Source organism: Ovis aries, chromosome 2, assembly GCF_016772045.2.
Source record: "Ovis aries strain OAR_USU_Benz2616 breed Rambouillet chromosome 2, ARS-UI_Ramb_v3.0, whole genome shotgun sequence".
NCBI lineage: Eukaryota > Metazoa > Chordata > Mammalia > Artiodactyla > Bovidae > Ovis > Ovis aries.
Genome location: NC_056055.1, coordinates 25,912,769 through 25,930,087, shown reverse-complemented (window position 1 = coordinate 25,930,087; position 17,319 = coordinate 25,912,769). Strand labels below are relative to the sequence as shown.

Sequence of the window (17,319 nt, the reverse complement as noted above, 5' to 3'; positions counted from 1 at the left end):
CCCTTTCAGTACCTTTACCTGCCTGCTGCCCACCTGCGCGGCCCATGCCCAGCACCAGGTAAACACAGCAGCTGTTTGACACCAACTATCAATGCCTGGGCACTTTCTCCAGGTGAGCCTGACCTCCCCCAGCTCCCAGCAATTCTGTGTCTCCCTGTGGCTGGCTCTGTCTGTGAAAAGCTTTTGGGGCCGTATGGGATGGGCCAGACATAGGGGAGCAGGGGGGAAGGAATCCTGGATTCTAGCAGAGCCCCCTTTTGTCCAGGTGACTTCTGACATCTTGTCTCCCCACCACCACCACTGCCATGCCCACTGTCTGACTGGCCAGAATTGGGGTGAATGCTGGGGGCAGATAAAGGATCTGTGGCCGTGAACGTGGGTCTCTAGGCTGTTAAACACAGCTGTTCAGAGATCATAGTGGAGTACCTCAGATGGTTCCCATTTCTCTGCCTGACCTGGAGGCAGGGGGGCCTAGGTTGGGGGTAGCAGTTCCTAGCCAGGCTATTGGAGGCATGGACCCATAGTAAAAGTATTTCTTTATGCAAATATAATCATGTCTGAAACAAAGTGTTAGTTGTTCAGTTGTGCCCAACTCTTTGCTACCCCCATGGGCTCTGGCCTGCCAGGCTCCTCTGTCCATGGGATTCTCCAGGCAAGAATACTGGAGTGGGGTGCTGTGCCCTCCTCCAAGGGATCTTCCTGACCCTGGGATCAAACCTGGGTCTCCCACATTGCAGGCAGATTCTTTACCATCTGAGCCACGAGTCAGCTGAATCACAGATTCTCTGAGTGAGAATATTCCTCTAAGGTCAGCATTTCTGAGCCCATGGGCCTTGAAGGGACACAGAAGCAGACACGCGGGTACACAGCGATGGCACCTGCCTTCTCAAAGGACTCTCAGGACTCTCAGGACCCTGCACTTTTGCTGCTACCTGCCCACAGATGTCCTCAGCTACACAGCACTGTGTTCTGACCCTGTGCTGGTCTGGGTGCTGGGACCCAGGGTGATTGGTACCCGGTGGATTGGTACTGCCCTCCTGCCTGTGACCCTGACCCCGACCCCTGCAGACTTGTGGACTCTGTGGGGACAGAGTCCGGTCTCCTCTGGCTCAGGGATCAGGAACCTGCCTGGTGCTGCAGGGAGCAGGAGGGGTCAGGCCAAGCACCCTCACTGAGAAAGTGGTGGAGTCCTGGAGACAGTCGGGCCACAGCTGTCAGCATCTGAAGTGCAATGTCCTCTGACTCCCAGCAGTTCACATGCCCACAGCTCCCGGGGGCACTGGGTTATTTGGAAAGAGCCTGGCAGCAGGTGATCCTCTGAGAAGCTGACTCTAAGGAAACGTCAGGGCAAGCGTTTATCAGCTAGAGCATGGGTTCCACATGAGGAGTAGAGAGAGGCAGGGCCACAGCCGCCTTCCCATGGGGCTCGTGTGGCCCAGCAGAGCTGTCCCAGGAGGGCCAAACGCCGGACCTGCACAGACCTGGACAGCCCACCTGGACAAGGTGATGTCCCTCGTCCCTCAGGATGTCCGCCTGTGCCAGGAAGCTTCGTGGGTCTTAAACTACCCTCTGGCTGAAATGGGGCCCCTGGGAACTCAAGATATGCCTCCAGGCCCTGGGCTTCCCTCTGGGATAGCTTCAGGCTCAGTCCTGGGAGCTCCTCCCTGTGGCTCCACTTGTGACCAGAGAGGGGGTCACTGTATAGCTGAAAATGGTCAGGATGGGCCTTGTTCTCTGCCCCACCCACCCCAGCACAAGGAGGCGATGACTTGGGGTCCTGGCACCCCAGGACCTCAATGACTTGCTCATGTAACCTTGTGTTCTAATGAAGTGAAAGTGAACACGTCAGTCGCTCAGTCGTGTCCGACTCTCTGCGACCCCACGGACTATAGCTTGCCAGGCTCCTCTGTCCATGGAATTCTCCAGGCAAGAATACTGGGATGGGTTGCCATTTCCTTCTCCAGGGGGTCTTTCCAATCCAGGGATCGAAGCTGGGTCTCCCGCATTGTGGGCAGATTCTTTACTGTCTGAGCCACCAGGGAATTGAAAGTTACACATTTTGACCCCAGGGCATGAGACTGTGCTCTCCCTTCTGGACCTTCTCAGTGTATCCATACTTATCTGTTCTTACAAGTGGTTCCCAGGCTGCACCGGATTCAGGCCCCACAGAACTAGAAGTGCTTCTGCTCCGACCACCCCGCCCCAAACACCCTGGGAGCCTGTTCCTCCCAGAGACCACACATCAGACTCACCCAACCGGCCTTTAAACATTGTCAACACCCAGGCCACAGCCCAGACCCAAGGAGACCAGCACTGCATACCCCTGCAGGCAAGGCTGGAGGGCAGCAGGTCAACCGCCAGAGCCGGGGCCTCTTGTTATTCCACTTGGGGCCACATGAGCCTCACCTGGGAGCTGGGAGGCATGAAGTGTGCTTTCCCAGTCCCATTGCCTCAGAATCTGCCTTTCAGCCAGATCTGTGTGATCCATGAGCCCGGGTCATGGAGAAAGGTGACTGGGAGCCACTTGCCCCCCTCCCGGGTCTCCCTGGCACTCATTTAGCTCCACAGAGAGAAAGGGCACCTAGTGCGGGCAGGCCGCCGGACCCTGGGTTTCCCTGAGGATGCTCGTGGTCGCTTCCTGGAACCATTGCAACAAAGCACTGCAAACTGAGCAACTTAACAACAGAAACGTGTTGCTTCACAGCCCTGGTGGCTGGATGTTCAAGGTCAAACTGTGGACCTGCTTGGTTCATTCTAAGATTGTGAGGGAAGGATCTGCTCCAGGCCTCTCTCCTTGGTCTGTAAAAGACCGTCTTCAGGTTCACAAGTCATCTCCTGGTGTGCATGTCTCTCTGTCCAAATTCCTGTTTTTATAAGGACAAATGTTGGATCAGGGCCCACCCACATGACCTCATCTTACCTGAAAGTGAAAAATAAAGTGAAAGTGTTAGTTGCTCAGTTATGTCCAACTCTGACTCAGAGAGCCCGCCAGGCTCCTCTGTCCCATGGGATTCTCCAAGCAAGAATACTGGAGTGGGTAGCCATTCTCTTCTCCAGAGGGTCTTCCTGACCCAGGAATTGAACTCCAGTATTCTGCATTGCAGGTGGATTCTTTACTGTCTGAGCCACCAGGAGAGCCCCATCTTACCTAAATCATGGGCAAAGACCCTCATCTGTCAGTAAGATCATGCTCACAGGTACTGGGCTGGTATTTCAGCATCTTGTTGGGGACACAGCTCAACCACACCTTTCCCAGAGTGTCTCAGGGCAAGGTCGGTGCTGCAGCCCCCTCCTAACTGGCTAGAGCCATCCTCGGCCAAAGGAAACACTGCAAGTCCCTTAGAAGGCACAGCCTGGCTTCAGCTGCCCCTGTCATCTTCAGAAAGACACGGCATGGGCTTGGGGCCCATCTCTGAAGGAACTATGGGGTTGGTCAGCTAGAATCTCTCTGTGCTGGGAGTGAGGTTCTGGTTGGACTCCGGTGGGGACCTAGCTATTTCCAGGCTCTTGAGATGAACAAGTGGGCACAGGGACAGAAGAGTTCATCTGCCCAGTGTTATGGGCTGAGTCATGTTCCCCAAACCCATGTTAAAATCCTAAAGATGGGAACATTTGGTCTCAAAGACAGATGTTCACAGAAGGACTAACACGTTTTTCAGGGAGAAAACAGCTGTCTGCAAGCCAAAGAGAGAGGCCTCAGGAGAAACCAACCCTGCTGATGCCTTGACCTTGCCCTTCCAGCCTCTAGGACTGTGAGGCGAGAGATGTCTGCTATATAAGTTGCCCTGTGTTTGGTGCTTTGTTATGGCAGCTCTGGGACACTGCCACACCCAGGGATGTTGACCCGGGGAGGACTCAGTGACGCTGGCTTCAGGCAATGGATGGGCACAGGGAAAAGCATGTAAAACATGCTTTTGGGGGAAGGGCCTGATGGCCACATGCAGCTCCACACATACACCCAGGTGTGCAGGCAGATGCGGGCAGGCATAGTCTGAAGAACCCGACTATGTTCTTGTCCTGTGAGACATGGGCCAAGAACAGTCCCGCTGGGCCTTGGTCTCTGCATCAATTCAGGACAGGCTGCCCTGCCAGGGATCACAAAGCCCGTTGGAGCCACATGTGAGACCCCAGGATGCTCAGCAGTAAGGTGGGGCATTCACAGATGCTGGGGATCAGGAACGTTTCCATCTTCTTTATGAATCTAGCCTTGGTTTCATCCACAGATGGTGTGACCTGGGGAAAAGGAAGCAGGGAACGTGGGTGCCAGGGAGACCCTGATGATGTCCTAATGGGGCTGAGCTCCAGGGACCCAGCTTGATGGTGCAGAGCCAGGTGGTAAGCATCCAGGCAGAACCCACAGTAGAGTGTGGTCCTAGAAGGTGACTTCTCTCCTCTTTTTAGGCAATGTCCATCCACCCCCACTCACACCATCTACACCCTCCAGGATAAACTTAAAAGATATTTAGTCCCCCTGTTCGAGGGAGTTATTCAACCAAGCCTCCAGGTTGTTGGTCTCCACTAGGATGTGTGTAAGGGAATGGCTCAGACTGACATCACCATGGATTTTGCTCATTGCTGGGCATCCTGCAAGTCATCTGGGACACAGGTGTTGGCCGTGCTTTTGAGGCTGAGGTCCCCAGATTCTTTTCCTGGACGAGGCCTGAACCTCACAGTTTCCTCCAAGTCAGCCTCTGCTCATTGATGATAGCTCCTGATACCTTCTCAGGCCCCCTGACACCATATCGTCCTATTTGTGAGACTCTACAGACAGAGAGAGAGTGAAGGAGGCAGTTCAGTTGCTAGGCTGTTTCTCAATTTGCTGGCCAACACCGACAAGCTGATCATGACACTGACTTCTTCATGCCACAGATTTCTCAGTTCTTTCGTGAAAAGTTGGAACCCAAATCACAGGGATGTGATGAGGTTTAACAGTCAAAACCACCAAGTCAGATTTTTATCAGCCAAGAGAATTCAAGACCTTCACTTTTCACTGAGATGCTTTGCAATTGCCGGGACCCCTGAGAGAACTGTCCTGGTAGGTGTTCAATGACCCATCACAGAGAACATCGGTCAATGCCACTTGGCTTTCATTGAAGAAACCCAACCTCCTGGAACTCAGGTGGGGCTCTGACTTGAACCTCCTGCCCCAGGATGCCAAATGGTTCCAAGTTGCCCAAGTTAGAGCTCTGATACAGAGGAGCACCAGTGATGGGCCACACAAGGGGGATGGGTTGCTCTGTTAAGTATTATCTATGCCTTGGCCCCCGAGGCTCCACTCCAGATGAATGGAGTATTGCTGTGGGAACACTGTAGAGAATGCAGCCTGGACACCAGCATTTTTAAGGTTCCAGCTGACTCTACTGTGCAGTCAGGCCTTGGAACCAGTGGTATTAGATGAAGACATCTGGGTTGGCTTCTTTTGGGCAGCTCTTTTCTGAGTCAGGAAATTTCCATTTGTAAAATGAAGAATCAGTGACCATAATCATCTCAAAAGTTGATTGTTTTTTAGACTAAAAATAGAAAATGTACCTGAAAAGGCTTTGCAAGCTACATTATGCAGATGCAACTTCTATTACAGAGTGCTCAAAAATGACACCACACACACCTAGTCTACCAAAGCGAGCTGAACCATGAGTGTGTGAGCAATGTTCTGGGCATTCATGCTTTGCTTGATTTTTTAAAATTGATTTTAAAGCCCTGTGCATGCCGGTTGTCCCAGTAGTCAGAGGTGCAGGCCATGGGTCGCCAGAAGGCATCACATGGAAGTTCTTTCCTCTGACCTGTGTGTGTTCACCGGGCACAATCCAAAAGCTGCATGTCACTTTCAAGTGACATGGATGAGTGGTCTAACTTTGTTTCCTCTCCTGGTGAAATCTCCAAGAATCAACAGTGTCTTGGGGCTTCAACCAAGGCCGAGGAAGGGTCCTTGCCCCTGTTAGCCATGCAGGCAGTTGTCTTTGAGACAACCTGGGCCATGGCTAGCTTCCAAGTGCCATGCACGCCAACTCTGCCAGTGGGCTGGTTCCTCAGGGGCAGGGAGACAAGGAGTCACAGCAAAAGCCTAAGTTCCACTGAGGATGCACCTGCAGGTATGGAAAGGATGCCCCCTGCTCTCAGTAGACCTGCCTCTCTCCTGACATGGGGCTCCCCAGCACCCACACCACCCTCTCACTGCAGAGCAGCAGGCGAGTCTCTGCAGTGCAGACAAAGCATCCTTTCTTGGGCACGGAGACATTAGGCTCTTAGAAAGATATCAGTAACAGTGCCCTTGGTCCATGCTGCTAAGTGGGGGAAACCAGTTCTGCACACTGAGAACTGAAGTGGGGAAAGCAGTGACCAGGTTGTTAACAATAAACAGTTATTTTTACGTTAAGAAGAGTATTAAAAGGACAAGAAAGTCTGCATATGACCCTGCAATCCCACTCCTGGACACATATCCAGAGGAAAACACAATCTGAAAGGATACATACATCTCAGTGTTCATTTCAGCACGATTTATAATAGCCCAAACATGGAAGCAACCTAAATGTTCATCAACAGAGGAATGGATAAAGTAGATGTGGTACATACCTTCAATGAAATATTGCTTAGCCACTAAAAAGAATGAAATAATGCCATTTTCAGCAACATGGATGGACCTAGAGATTGTCAAACTGAGTGAAGAAAGTCAGAGAAGGAGAAATAGCGTATGTCATCCCTTATATGTGGAATCTAAAAAGAAATGATACAAACAAATTTATTTACAAAGCAAAAACAGACTCATAGACTTAGAGAACAAACTTACCATTGCCAGGGGGAAGGATGTGGGGAAGGGATAGTTAGGGAGATCCCTGGGATCCATGCATATACACTGCTATATTAAAATGGATAACCAGCAAGGACCTACTATATACCACAGGGAACTCTACTCAATGTTATATAGCAGCCTGGATGAGAGGGGTGTTTGGGAGAGAATGAATACATATATGTGTATAGCTGAGTCCCTTTGCTGTCCACCGAAACAATCACAACATTGTTATTCAGCTATATTCCAATAAAAAGTGAAAAGTTTTTTTTTTTAAAGTACAAACAGATGTGAAAAAGAAGAAAAAACATGAACACCTGTTTGACACAGCTTCACACACACACACACACACACACACACAGACAGGATCCCTGGGGAACATTACAACAGAATACAGGCCCCATGAGCCAATTTTCTACCCTGTGTTTTCAGATTATGACATACAGAAGCAGGGTTTTGGAGTAGAAGGAACTCACTGGCACTTTAAGGCAAACCCTCACCTTAAACGAGAAAGCAGACTGGGGGACATGCAGTTCACTGCAGTCGCTCAGTCATGTCTGACTCTTTGCAACCCCATGAACTGCAGCACGCCAGGCCTCCCTGTCCATCACCAACTCCCGGAGTTCACTCAGACTCATGTCCATCGAGTCAGTGATGCCATCCAGCCATCTCATCCTCTGTCGTTCCCTTCTCATCCTGCCCCCAATCCCTCCCAGTGCCTAAGAATGAGGCACAGGAAAGATACAGAAAAATCTCATTGCAGGACATTCAGGAATGGACATCATACTGACTTGAAGAGAAGGAATGTTCCAGACTGAACAAATGTCTAAATGTTCTGATTGCAGAGTAAATCATTTGCCATGGCTGTCTGCGCTGTGCTGTGCTTTAGCTGGGCAGCCCTTTTCTTTGGAGTGATCACCTCCACTCAGTTCTGTCTGTCTCGGAAGCTTGGCTTCATCTCTGAGCCGAGTGGAGTCTGCTTAGGTTCTGATGTCCTGATACAGATTGTGTATTTAGGTCACCTTCTTTCTGTCTGGTTTTCCTACCGTGTACATACTCGCTTGAGGTAAAAGGTAGAGATAAGTGGGTTTGGCTTCATCAAGCATCCTGTTTTTTTCTTCAGGGTTGAATGTTGACAGAAGCAAGAAGAGGAGGGGGGAGGTGGTGGGCTGGGGGCTTATTGGGCAGCTCATGTGCCTCAGTTCTTGCGGGTGCTTGGGGGGCAACACACTGCTATGTAAGGTTGCTCACTTGGGCACCTGGGCAGGCAGAAAGCTCCCAGGCCTCCCTGGGAACACATCCAGTGCCCAGAGGTTGTGCTCTCCAGGGTGCATTCAGGATGAGAGGAGATGCCACTCCTGATGTTCTCTAAGCATCACTGGGTACATCACGGAATCAAAAACCCACTTCCTGCCCAGAGAATGCAGGTAACTCGCCTACTCTGGTGAAAATCATTTTCTTTCTGGCCCAAGTCCCCTTACCAAAATGGTTTTCTTGATCAATGATCTTTCCTTCCTTTCCTTACCTGCTCACTGCCTACGAGGCTGACGCCTCTACCCTGCCTCCATGTCAGGGAAGAAGGGACTCGAGCAGCTGTTCACAGGCCATGAGTATTTACAGCGCCGTCTTCCAAACAGCTTTGACAGCCTTGGTGGTTTATAGAAAATTCAAGATGTCATTACTTCATATGTGCCGTGGAGAATAAACAGCAACTAGACACTGGCTCTTTACTTTTATGAATGAGGAAGAGTTGTTTGTGAACAATGTTCATTTTCCACTCACTGTTCCACAGCTGAATGGTAGTCATGGAAAACTGAGTCATTCAAAGACCTCAGAGATTGCAAAGGCATCAAGTCTCATGACTCATGGCTTTGGTGAAATAACGCCTAGCTAAAAAAATAGCTCCTGGAAATGGCCTCAGTTGAGTGGCATGTGGGCTGAGAGCATCGCTTGGTCAGCGAATATCCCATAGGAGGGTGGTGACTGGCAGTGCCAGGCTGGTGAGATCACGAGTTCAAACAGGCTCAGACGGGCCGAATCACAGCTCAGGATGTGCTGGCTATCCAGGTGGATGCTTGCTGGACTTGGTGGTAGTGGCTCTGGGAATGTGTTCTTTCTTTCTTTCATTTTGTGGCCACACTGTGTGGCACGTGGAATCTTAGTTCCCTGACCAGGGGTTGAACCTGTTTCTCCTGCAGTGCAAGTGAGGAGTCTTAATCCCTGGAGTGCTAGGAAAGTCCACGTTCTTTCTTAATGTAGGTTAATGTTGTAAAACTAAAAAATAATAAGTGGTCTTAAAAAGAGTCCTATGTGACGAAACATCAAGTTATATGCCCGGTGCCCTCCTTCTGTATGAAAATGCCATCGTTTGATTTCTTTTTCTTCGAAGGAAAGAGTGATTATATGTGTCCTGGCATTGTGTGTGTGTGAATGAGAGAGAGAGAGAATATGGTGTGTAAATAACCCACATTTGAGGACAGGACGGGGCTAGTTTTTCAGCAATAAATACATGGTAACTGCTTCCTTGAGCTTCCCTGGTGGTCAGTGGTAAAGAATCCGCCTGCCAATGCAGTAGGCATGGGTTCAGTCCTTGGGTCAGGAAGATCCCCTGGAGAAAGTCATGGCAACCCACTCCAGTATTCTTGCCTGGAGAAACCCATGGACAGAGGCGTCGAGGGGGCTACAGTTCATAGGGTCACACAAGAGTAGGACACGACTTAACAATCAGACAACAGCTCCCTTGGCTGATTTCAGGGACAGAATCACCTTCCCACAAACACACTGCATCTGCTGTTGAGACCCCGCCCTCCAGCGTGTTAACTGTGATGTTTCCCAGACTGTGAGGAGCACCAGCTCCATCTTGCTAGTAGTCTTGAGCACAATGGTGGCTCTATGGTCAAAGAAGTCAGGAAAATGATGAGCTAGAAAAAATGTGTGAAAAGGTCTTTGCCGCACTATTCCTTGAACCTTGGGCTAAGGGGACACTGGGATTCTTATGTGGAAATGCTCTCAGCCATGCTATTTCACCAGGGAACTGCTGGGTGCGCAGCACGGCTCTGTCTCCAGACTCACATTTGGAGGGAAGACCCTTGTGAGCTGTTTATCGGGCTTCTCTTTGGGTGATGGCAGGGAGAAGGAGAAGGGGTAGGGCTTGGGTGCTTGAGTGCACTTTGCCTTTGCTGGGCTTCCAATGCCTGAGAAAGGTCACGATTCAAGAGGACTGGCTTTCCCTGAGGGTGTGGATGAAGTCCATCCTGAGGCCACAAGCCAATGTCCAGAAGGAAGCAATTACTGCCTAAAGTGGGAAATGCCGGCATCGTTTGTCCTGAATTAAGATCTCATTCTGGCTCTTTCAGTTATTTTTATTTTTCTGAAAATCAGCTGTATGTTTCAGAAGCTGGGAGCCACTGCCACTCCTGGTCTTGAATGAACTGAAGTTCCTCAGTCGTGTCCGACTCTTTGCAACCCCATGGACAGGAGCCTACCAAGCTCTGCCATCCATGGGATTTTCCAGGCAAGAATACTGGAGTGTGCTGCCATTTCCTTCTCCAGGGGATCTTTCCAATCCAGGGATCGAACCCGGGTCTCCTGCATTGCAGACAGACACTTTACCATCTGAGCTTAGGTGTCTACAAATTGGTGGGCAGTTCAGGATCACATGAGGAGTTGTCATTTCCTTGTATTAGGTGGTCACTGGGTATGTTTCTTTATAGTAATCACAGGACTTTCCATAAAGGGGGTTACTTCTCAGGCTCCTCAGTTTGGCCTGTGTGGGTGCAACGGGGAAAATGCCTTCTCTTTCTCAAGTAGACAATTTCAATGGAACTACTGAGTGGACAAGAAGTCACCCCAGCTTACAGGAAGGCGGCTGTTCTCTGCTAACCCCTTTCCCTTGGGCCCCAGCAACTCTCATCCTAAATGCAGCTCGGGACAGACAAAGTCTAACAGGTGCTTTTTTTGAAGTGAGAAAGTGTTTATTAACTGGTTTTGAAGTCCCTTCCTGCCTTTGGAAAGTCAAGCCAAGGGTCTTAAAATCTCTCTCAGCCCAAGCTCAGTTTGGTGGTAAAGCCACTTCACGTCACCGTTTCCAGTGGTCACAATCATGTGATTGCTCGGGTTCTGCTCCCTCACAGTGATCACAAATGGGATTGCTAGTTTTCTGTTCTCTCCCTGAGGTTGAAGAAGTCATTTCCTGTGCCATCACTCAGCGCCACCTGCTGGCCTGCAGAATTCCCACAGGTCAGGTGCTGAGGGGACCGGGGCATTTTTAGAATATGTAGACCCGCCCCCCCTCCCCCAATCCCGCCTCTGCGCCTGGCATTTACGTGTGCCAGGGCAGTCAGTGGGTAACCCTCAGCTGCACTTTTGCACATCAGGAGGCTGAGTTTGTATGACTCCCCCAAGGTTAGTGCTGGAGACCACCTGTTATGTTCCGCTTTGGGGGAAACCCGCCAAGAGGCTGTTTGGCGGTCTGTGTTGTTCCTGTCCTGGGGCCGTCCTGATCTCAGGGCCCACCAAGGGAGAGTGAGGCCAGTCAACCCAGGTCTCTTTCAAACCTCTGCCTGCCAGGAGCCGGGGAAGTTCTAGTGGAGCTGGAGGGAGGCTGGCCGCCAGGAGACGCTCTGGTACTTGACCCTGGCATAGAGCAGGTAGAAGAAAGACGACAGGGCCACCACTGTATCTCCCACGGCAGGACGTCTGCCTTACACTTGTGCTGAATTCCGATGAAGTGGTCGTTTGCAATAAGGTTCAGTATATATGTGTGGCATGTGTGTTTATGAGGTATGTTACGTGCAAGGTATGTGTCTATGTGATGTCCATGCATGTGTGTCTAACCTCCTTTAAAACAGGGAATGGGGGCTCTGGCTTTCTTTCCTTGTCGCCTCCAGTGCTCCCTAAGCTATGTGTATAGAGAAAGGGAAAGTTCGAACCCACAGCCCTGCTCTGGCCCCTTTTTGGGATTTCTGTCTTGTCGGCCCACATCCCATTAGGGTACATTGTGAACTGCAAGGCTCTTGCTGGGCAAACCCCTGCCGTGAACAGAGGAGCTCCGTGGCTCAGGGCCCTCATCAATAGGCCTTTACCTTCTGTGCATGGCAGAAACTTCCAGATCCATTCCCACCAGCTGCAAACATCCACCATTTTAGACCGTGGCTGGGGACTTATTGTTTTTAAACACACTGCACACTGGACATGCTGTTTGACATAATGTATTTGACAGTATACCTATCCTATTTTGGGCTTCCCAGGTGGTGCTAGTGGTAAAGAACCCACCGTTCAATGCAGGAGGTGTAAGAGACACAGGTTTGACCCCTGGATTGGGAAGATCCCCTAGAGGAGGAAATGGCAATCCACTCCAGTATTCTTGCCTGGGGAATCCCACTGACAGAGAAGCCTGGCGGGCTACAGTCCCTCGGTCACAAAGAGTCGGACATGACTGAGTGACCGAGCACACCTATCATATTTTAATTACATCCATGCAACTCATCACAAAGCTCATTTAAATGTTTTATTAAAAATTACAGTTGGAAAAAAAGTCCAGTGACAAAAGATTGCTCTTCCGAAATGAATGGAGAATACAACACCCAGATTAACTGGTCAACTGTGCTCCTTGGGAGGCTGGAGGCCTGACAACCCAGCAGTCTGTCCCACTTGTGAAAACCCAGGTGGGGTTCTGCAGTCATCGGTTGGGGGTAAATGTGAAGTCGCCATCCAGTGGCAAAGGCAGGGCTGATACCAGCAATTGCAGGGAAAGAACAGGTTCAAACAAAAAGCATTTATTATTTTAACCACAGAATGAATTATGTTTCTGTTACAAGAACTTTTGGTCCCACTGAGGAACAAGGTGTTTGTGGCATCATCAGACAACTGATGCTGGCCAGGGCAATGTATCCATCATACTGTCCTTTTGTTCCTGTTAAACGTGGACTGAAAGGCACATGGAACTGAAGGCACACGGAGTGAGCCCAGATCAGGGTAAAGACGCGCTTAGAACCATCAGAAGGGCAGCATGCATCTGAAAGCCCAGCCCAGGCCAGTTGCCCCAGAGGAAGCCCTAACCTTCCAAATTTTGCTCATTTACATCACAAATCCCTCTTCTACAAGGTTGCCTTTCCCTGTGTCCCTTCCTCTGTGACCCCTAGGGGAAAGGAGAGTTATCCATAACACAGGACACAGTTTTCCCTAGATAAGAGGTGGACACTGGCCACAGGGGGAATTCTACACTCAGGTCTCTCTCCACTGGGGGCGAAGCAGAGGACAGCGTGGGAGGCGGAAGCGCTGTCTGCCTCCCAGGCTGGGTTTCTCTTGCCGCTAGCATTCTAGATGTTCTTCCTCCCCTGACTCCGGGGAGGGGTGAGGAGATGCTAGGCAGCGGACAATCCCACCGGAAGGAAGGAAAGAGCTCTGCACACTCACTACATGCACGCCCCTTATTCCTGTATGCATGCGGCCTCAGCTACAGACACACTTTAGGGCTGAAGAAGGACCCCGGGAGTCCAGCAGTGTGTATGGATGGCCTCTTTCTTAGATGCCATCCTCGCTTTATCCAGATCTTCCTCTGATAACTCTACACAGCCTGACCACAGAGATGGAGTCACTAATCTTTATAATTTCAATGTGCTGTGCACTGAGTATCTGCTTAGCACACAGGGATCCTCTCTTTAACACAGGGAATAAACCACGAGGGGGCACGATTCCAAAAAGCAGGGGTAGGTTCTGAAAGTTTCTTAACACAAGTTCCACCAGGGGACTCAAGTCTTTGCCTGGCTAAGCTGGGGTGCTGACCGCTGCCTTTCTCTGTTCCCAGCTCCCTTGTCAGGAGGGGGGCCTCCTCCTCTGGCCATCAGCTGGATGTAGACGCAACTGATGATGAGATGCTCTGAGTTTATGTGTCTTGACAGACCTAACCAAGAAGGATGGTCAATGAACACCTACCTTTAAGGGCTACAGCAAACCTGATATCAATGAGCTGATGCCCTACATATGATCAAACAATAGTCAGGATTAACCAAGAAGTAGGGGACTAGAAAAGATTTCCTGGGTTTCGTAGCTTCAGCTGAAAATCATACTCAGTGAGGCCTACTTGTGGGCAGGGCAGGGTCTTTGGCTTTATTCTGAATTAATACTTGCCTCAGAAACTTATCTTTAGATGGCCTTGGCCAACAGGTTGTCCCTTACCATGAATACATCCAGCTGCAGCAGAGGAAGCTTGGCTAAGCAGACAGCAGCCCGCAGCACCCTGCTGCTTGTCCTTGGTCAGACCTGAGATGATGGGCACCTTTTCCCCTACTGGATCTTCACAAAAAACCTTCTTTATTAGTCTTCAGTCAAGTACAGCCTTCAGAGAGTCTGAAGGAGAGAGGCTACTGTGGGGAGAGTAGGCCTAGCCAATTCATTCTAACAGGCCCCATTTTCCATGTAGACCTGAACTTTCTGCCTCAGAACACACAGAGCAAAAGCAGGATCCAAACTTTCTATTTTCCCTGAACTGGGCTACAGGCTTAGAGACTGCACGGATGCAGCCTGATTTGTTTGTTTGTTTTTAAGCCTCAAAGCACTTTTATTGGGGAAAGTTTCTCAGTGGCAGGGCTCAGTCTCAGGACCTGTCGGAGCCATGTTCTAGAAGCAATCAAACCCCTTCTCCTCTCCTTTCCCTCCCTGACAGGTGTCGCAAGCCAAAGGCATCCTCCAGAAATTGCAGCCAAGGTGGGCAAGAGGGCTCAGCACGCCATGGTGATGCTTGGTGTTCAAATGCAACCCAGGAGCCTGAAAACTGGAAAATGAGAAAGGAGTTTGCAAACAAATCCTGCAAACAACGTGCCACATGGACAAGAAACACACACGAATCCCTAGGCTCCTTAGTCCTGCTGTCTGTCTGTCTTCCCACCGCTTCTCTGGGGCGGGTTTACTTTGTGGAGGGTGTGTTCCAGGACAGGCCTTGGGGGAAGAACAGTCACAGACACAGTCCGCATGAGCTGTCTCTCCCAGTGGGCAGAGGGAGGGAGATGAAGGCTCAAAATCAACGCACTAGAAAAGTCTTCCCGCGCCGCTCATCTGCTGAAAGACGGCGTGGGAGCCTTTAGTTAACCACGTCGTAGTAGTAATTGCGCAGCCGCAGTTCCACAGCTACGAATCCAGGCCTGTTCTCCACGCTGCAAAGGGAAGAGAGGTATTACTGTTTGTTATCAATGCTAGAGAAAAAGCGCTGATCACAGCTGGGGCCTTTGCAGGCCAAGTGCGAGTGGAGTGACAGCGCCCTCTGCTGGCTTTCTCAGGAACCCATGGTCACAGCACACCTCTGCTCTGGGCTCAGGACAACCAGAAGCCTCTGGGGGACAGTGTCAGGCCCACCCCAGACCCACAGAACCAACCTGCATACAACAGGGTACCCAGGTGACTTTAAACTCCACTTTTAGATCTATAAACCCCACTTTCAGAAACGGTCTATTTATGATCTAGCAAAACAGAATGCGTCTGAAAATACTTAGTTGATCAGTGTGCTGTCGATAAACACTTAGCTCCTAATCTTTTTAAGAAAAAAATGGGGGCACAATTTAAGGTTGTGCCCCAGTAGATGGCTCTAGATTTTCTGAAAACACGCTGCTATTACACACCTTAATGCGGCAAAGTCTTACTTTTGTCACTGTCAGCAGGTGAGGCAATGGTGTTGCAAACCATGGGTAAACGTCTTTAAGAGCCTGCAGCCTCTAAAGAAACAGCTATAGGCATCTCTGTTTCATCTAACATGGGCATACTGAACAGGATCAGCTGAAAGCAAGTATTTCTTAAAACTCTGAGAATATGTCCTTGTTTGGAAGTTATTTTATTTTGCAAGATTTTTGGCAATATTGCAAGCGGGTAAAATCACCCAGTAAGTGACACAGAACTTGAGGGTACACTGCATACACTGTCCACATTCAATCTTTTCGACCAGCAGCAGCTGCAATTTCACATGGTTCAGCCTAGGTATGAGAGAATAGCCAGGCACCACACATGGGGAAAAAAATCACTCACTCACTGTGCAGTGGTTGCGACAGAACCAAAACGGGCTGTTCTAGCAAATGGCACCAAAATAAATGGTTGCATTTATGGTTTTCATTGGCACTCATGGTTTTCAAGAGCAAGCAATAAAGCTGCTTGACGTATGTCATCTGCGGTCATGGTTAGAGACAAAAGCTTCCTCCAGCCACCAAGATGTGTCTCCAGCCACCAAGGTGTGTGCAGGAGTGGAAGTGATGGCCAAGCCTGGGATGCAGAACCGCAAGTGGAAATGCGTCCACACAGAGGGAAACCTTCCCTCCTGCTACTAAGCTTCTACAGCTAAAGAGCACAACCTCATCCTCTTTGCCAAATGGGTGTTCTCTGACCGAATACACAAAAAGTCCCTTAAGAGTCTTACTGTGAGGGTTTCATCCACCAAATAGACTGTACTGTGTGCTGTGCTTAGTCGCTCAGTCGTGTCCGACTCTGTGACCCCATGGACCGTAGCTCGCCAGGCTCCTCTATCCATGGGGATTCTCCAGGCAGGAATACTGGAGTGGATTGCTGTTTCCTCCTCCAGGGGATATTCCCGACTCAGGGATCAAACCCAGGTCTCCTGCACTGCAGGCGGATTCTTTACCATCTGAGCCACCACGGAAGCCCATGAATACTGGAGTGGGTAGCCTATCCTTTCTCCAGGGATCCCCTTAAGTGACAAGCGAACTAGTGTGGGGAAATAGGAATATAGAAGGACCCTCAGCAAAGACGCCTGGTCAGGTTTCCCATAGAATCTCTCCTTTACATTATGGGTCAGGCTGCTGCCAGGAAGCCAGGGAAACTCTGAGCTTCTGCAGAGGAGCGTGGCCAAGGGTCCTGTGTACTTGACGGTGTCCTGCCCACTTCTGTGTACCCGGGTCTGGGGTGCTTTTGCTGCTCTGACTCTGGTGCCCAGCAGCCTCCTTCTCATTTCCTGCACTCAAGTTCCTCACCCTGCAGTTCTCAGATGGAACGCCCCTTCCTAAAAGAGGCCAATATGGACTTGTCAATGGAAGTAAAATCCCCACCCCTCGCAAATTCTCTGTGCGTGTGCTGTACTGTACTCAGTTGCTTAGTAGAGTCCAACTCTTTGCGACACTATGGTAGGAGGGTCCGACTACTACCAGTTGGAGTAGTGTCCAACTCTGTGCCTGTAACCCTCCAGGCTCCTCTGTCAACGGAATTCTCCAGGCAAGAATATTGGAGTGGGTTGCTGTTTCCTCCTCCAGGGGATCTTCCCCACCCAGGGATTGAAATTCTCTACTCTCACTCAAAGATCCCTGTGGTTTGCTTTATGGCACCATCACAATATGTAATCATGTGTTTAAGTGCTTAGTTAATTTGTTTCCTGTTCGCCCAGCCCAGAATTGTTAACTTCCATGAGGAAAGTTGGAGAAGGCAACAGCAACCCACTCTAGTACTCTTGCTTGGAAAATCCCATGGACAGAGGAGCCTGGTAGGCTGCAGTCCATGGGGTCGCGAAGTCGGACACGACTGGGCGACTTCACTTTCACTTT

At 50.2% G+C, this 17,319-nt stretch overlaps 1 protein-coding gene across 9 annotated transcripts in view; it reads right to left on the bottom strand.

The window, feature by feature from the left end:
* Positions 1-12,279: 12,279 nt before the first annotated feature.
* The window catches only part of SYK (spleen associated tyrosine kinase), a 106,973-nt gene continuing 101,933 nt past the window's right edge, over positions 12,280-17,319 (bottom strand). For all 9 annotated transcript variants that reach the window (XM_042242978.1, XM_042242977.1, XM_042242980.1 and 6 more), the window contains one exon: positions 12,280-14,937. In XM_042242978.1, coding sequence (XP_042098912.1) covers positions 14,865-14,937 — 73 coding nt within the window. In that variant the 3' untranslated portion in view covers positions 12,280-14,864. The remainder of the gene's footprint in view (positions 14,938-17,319) is intronic.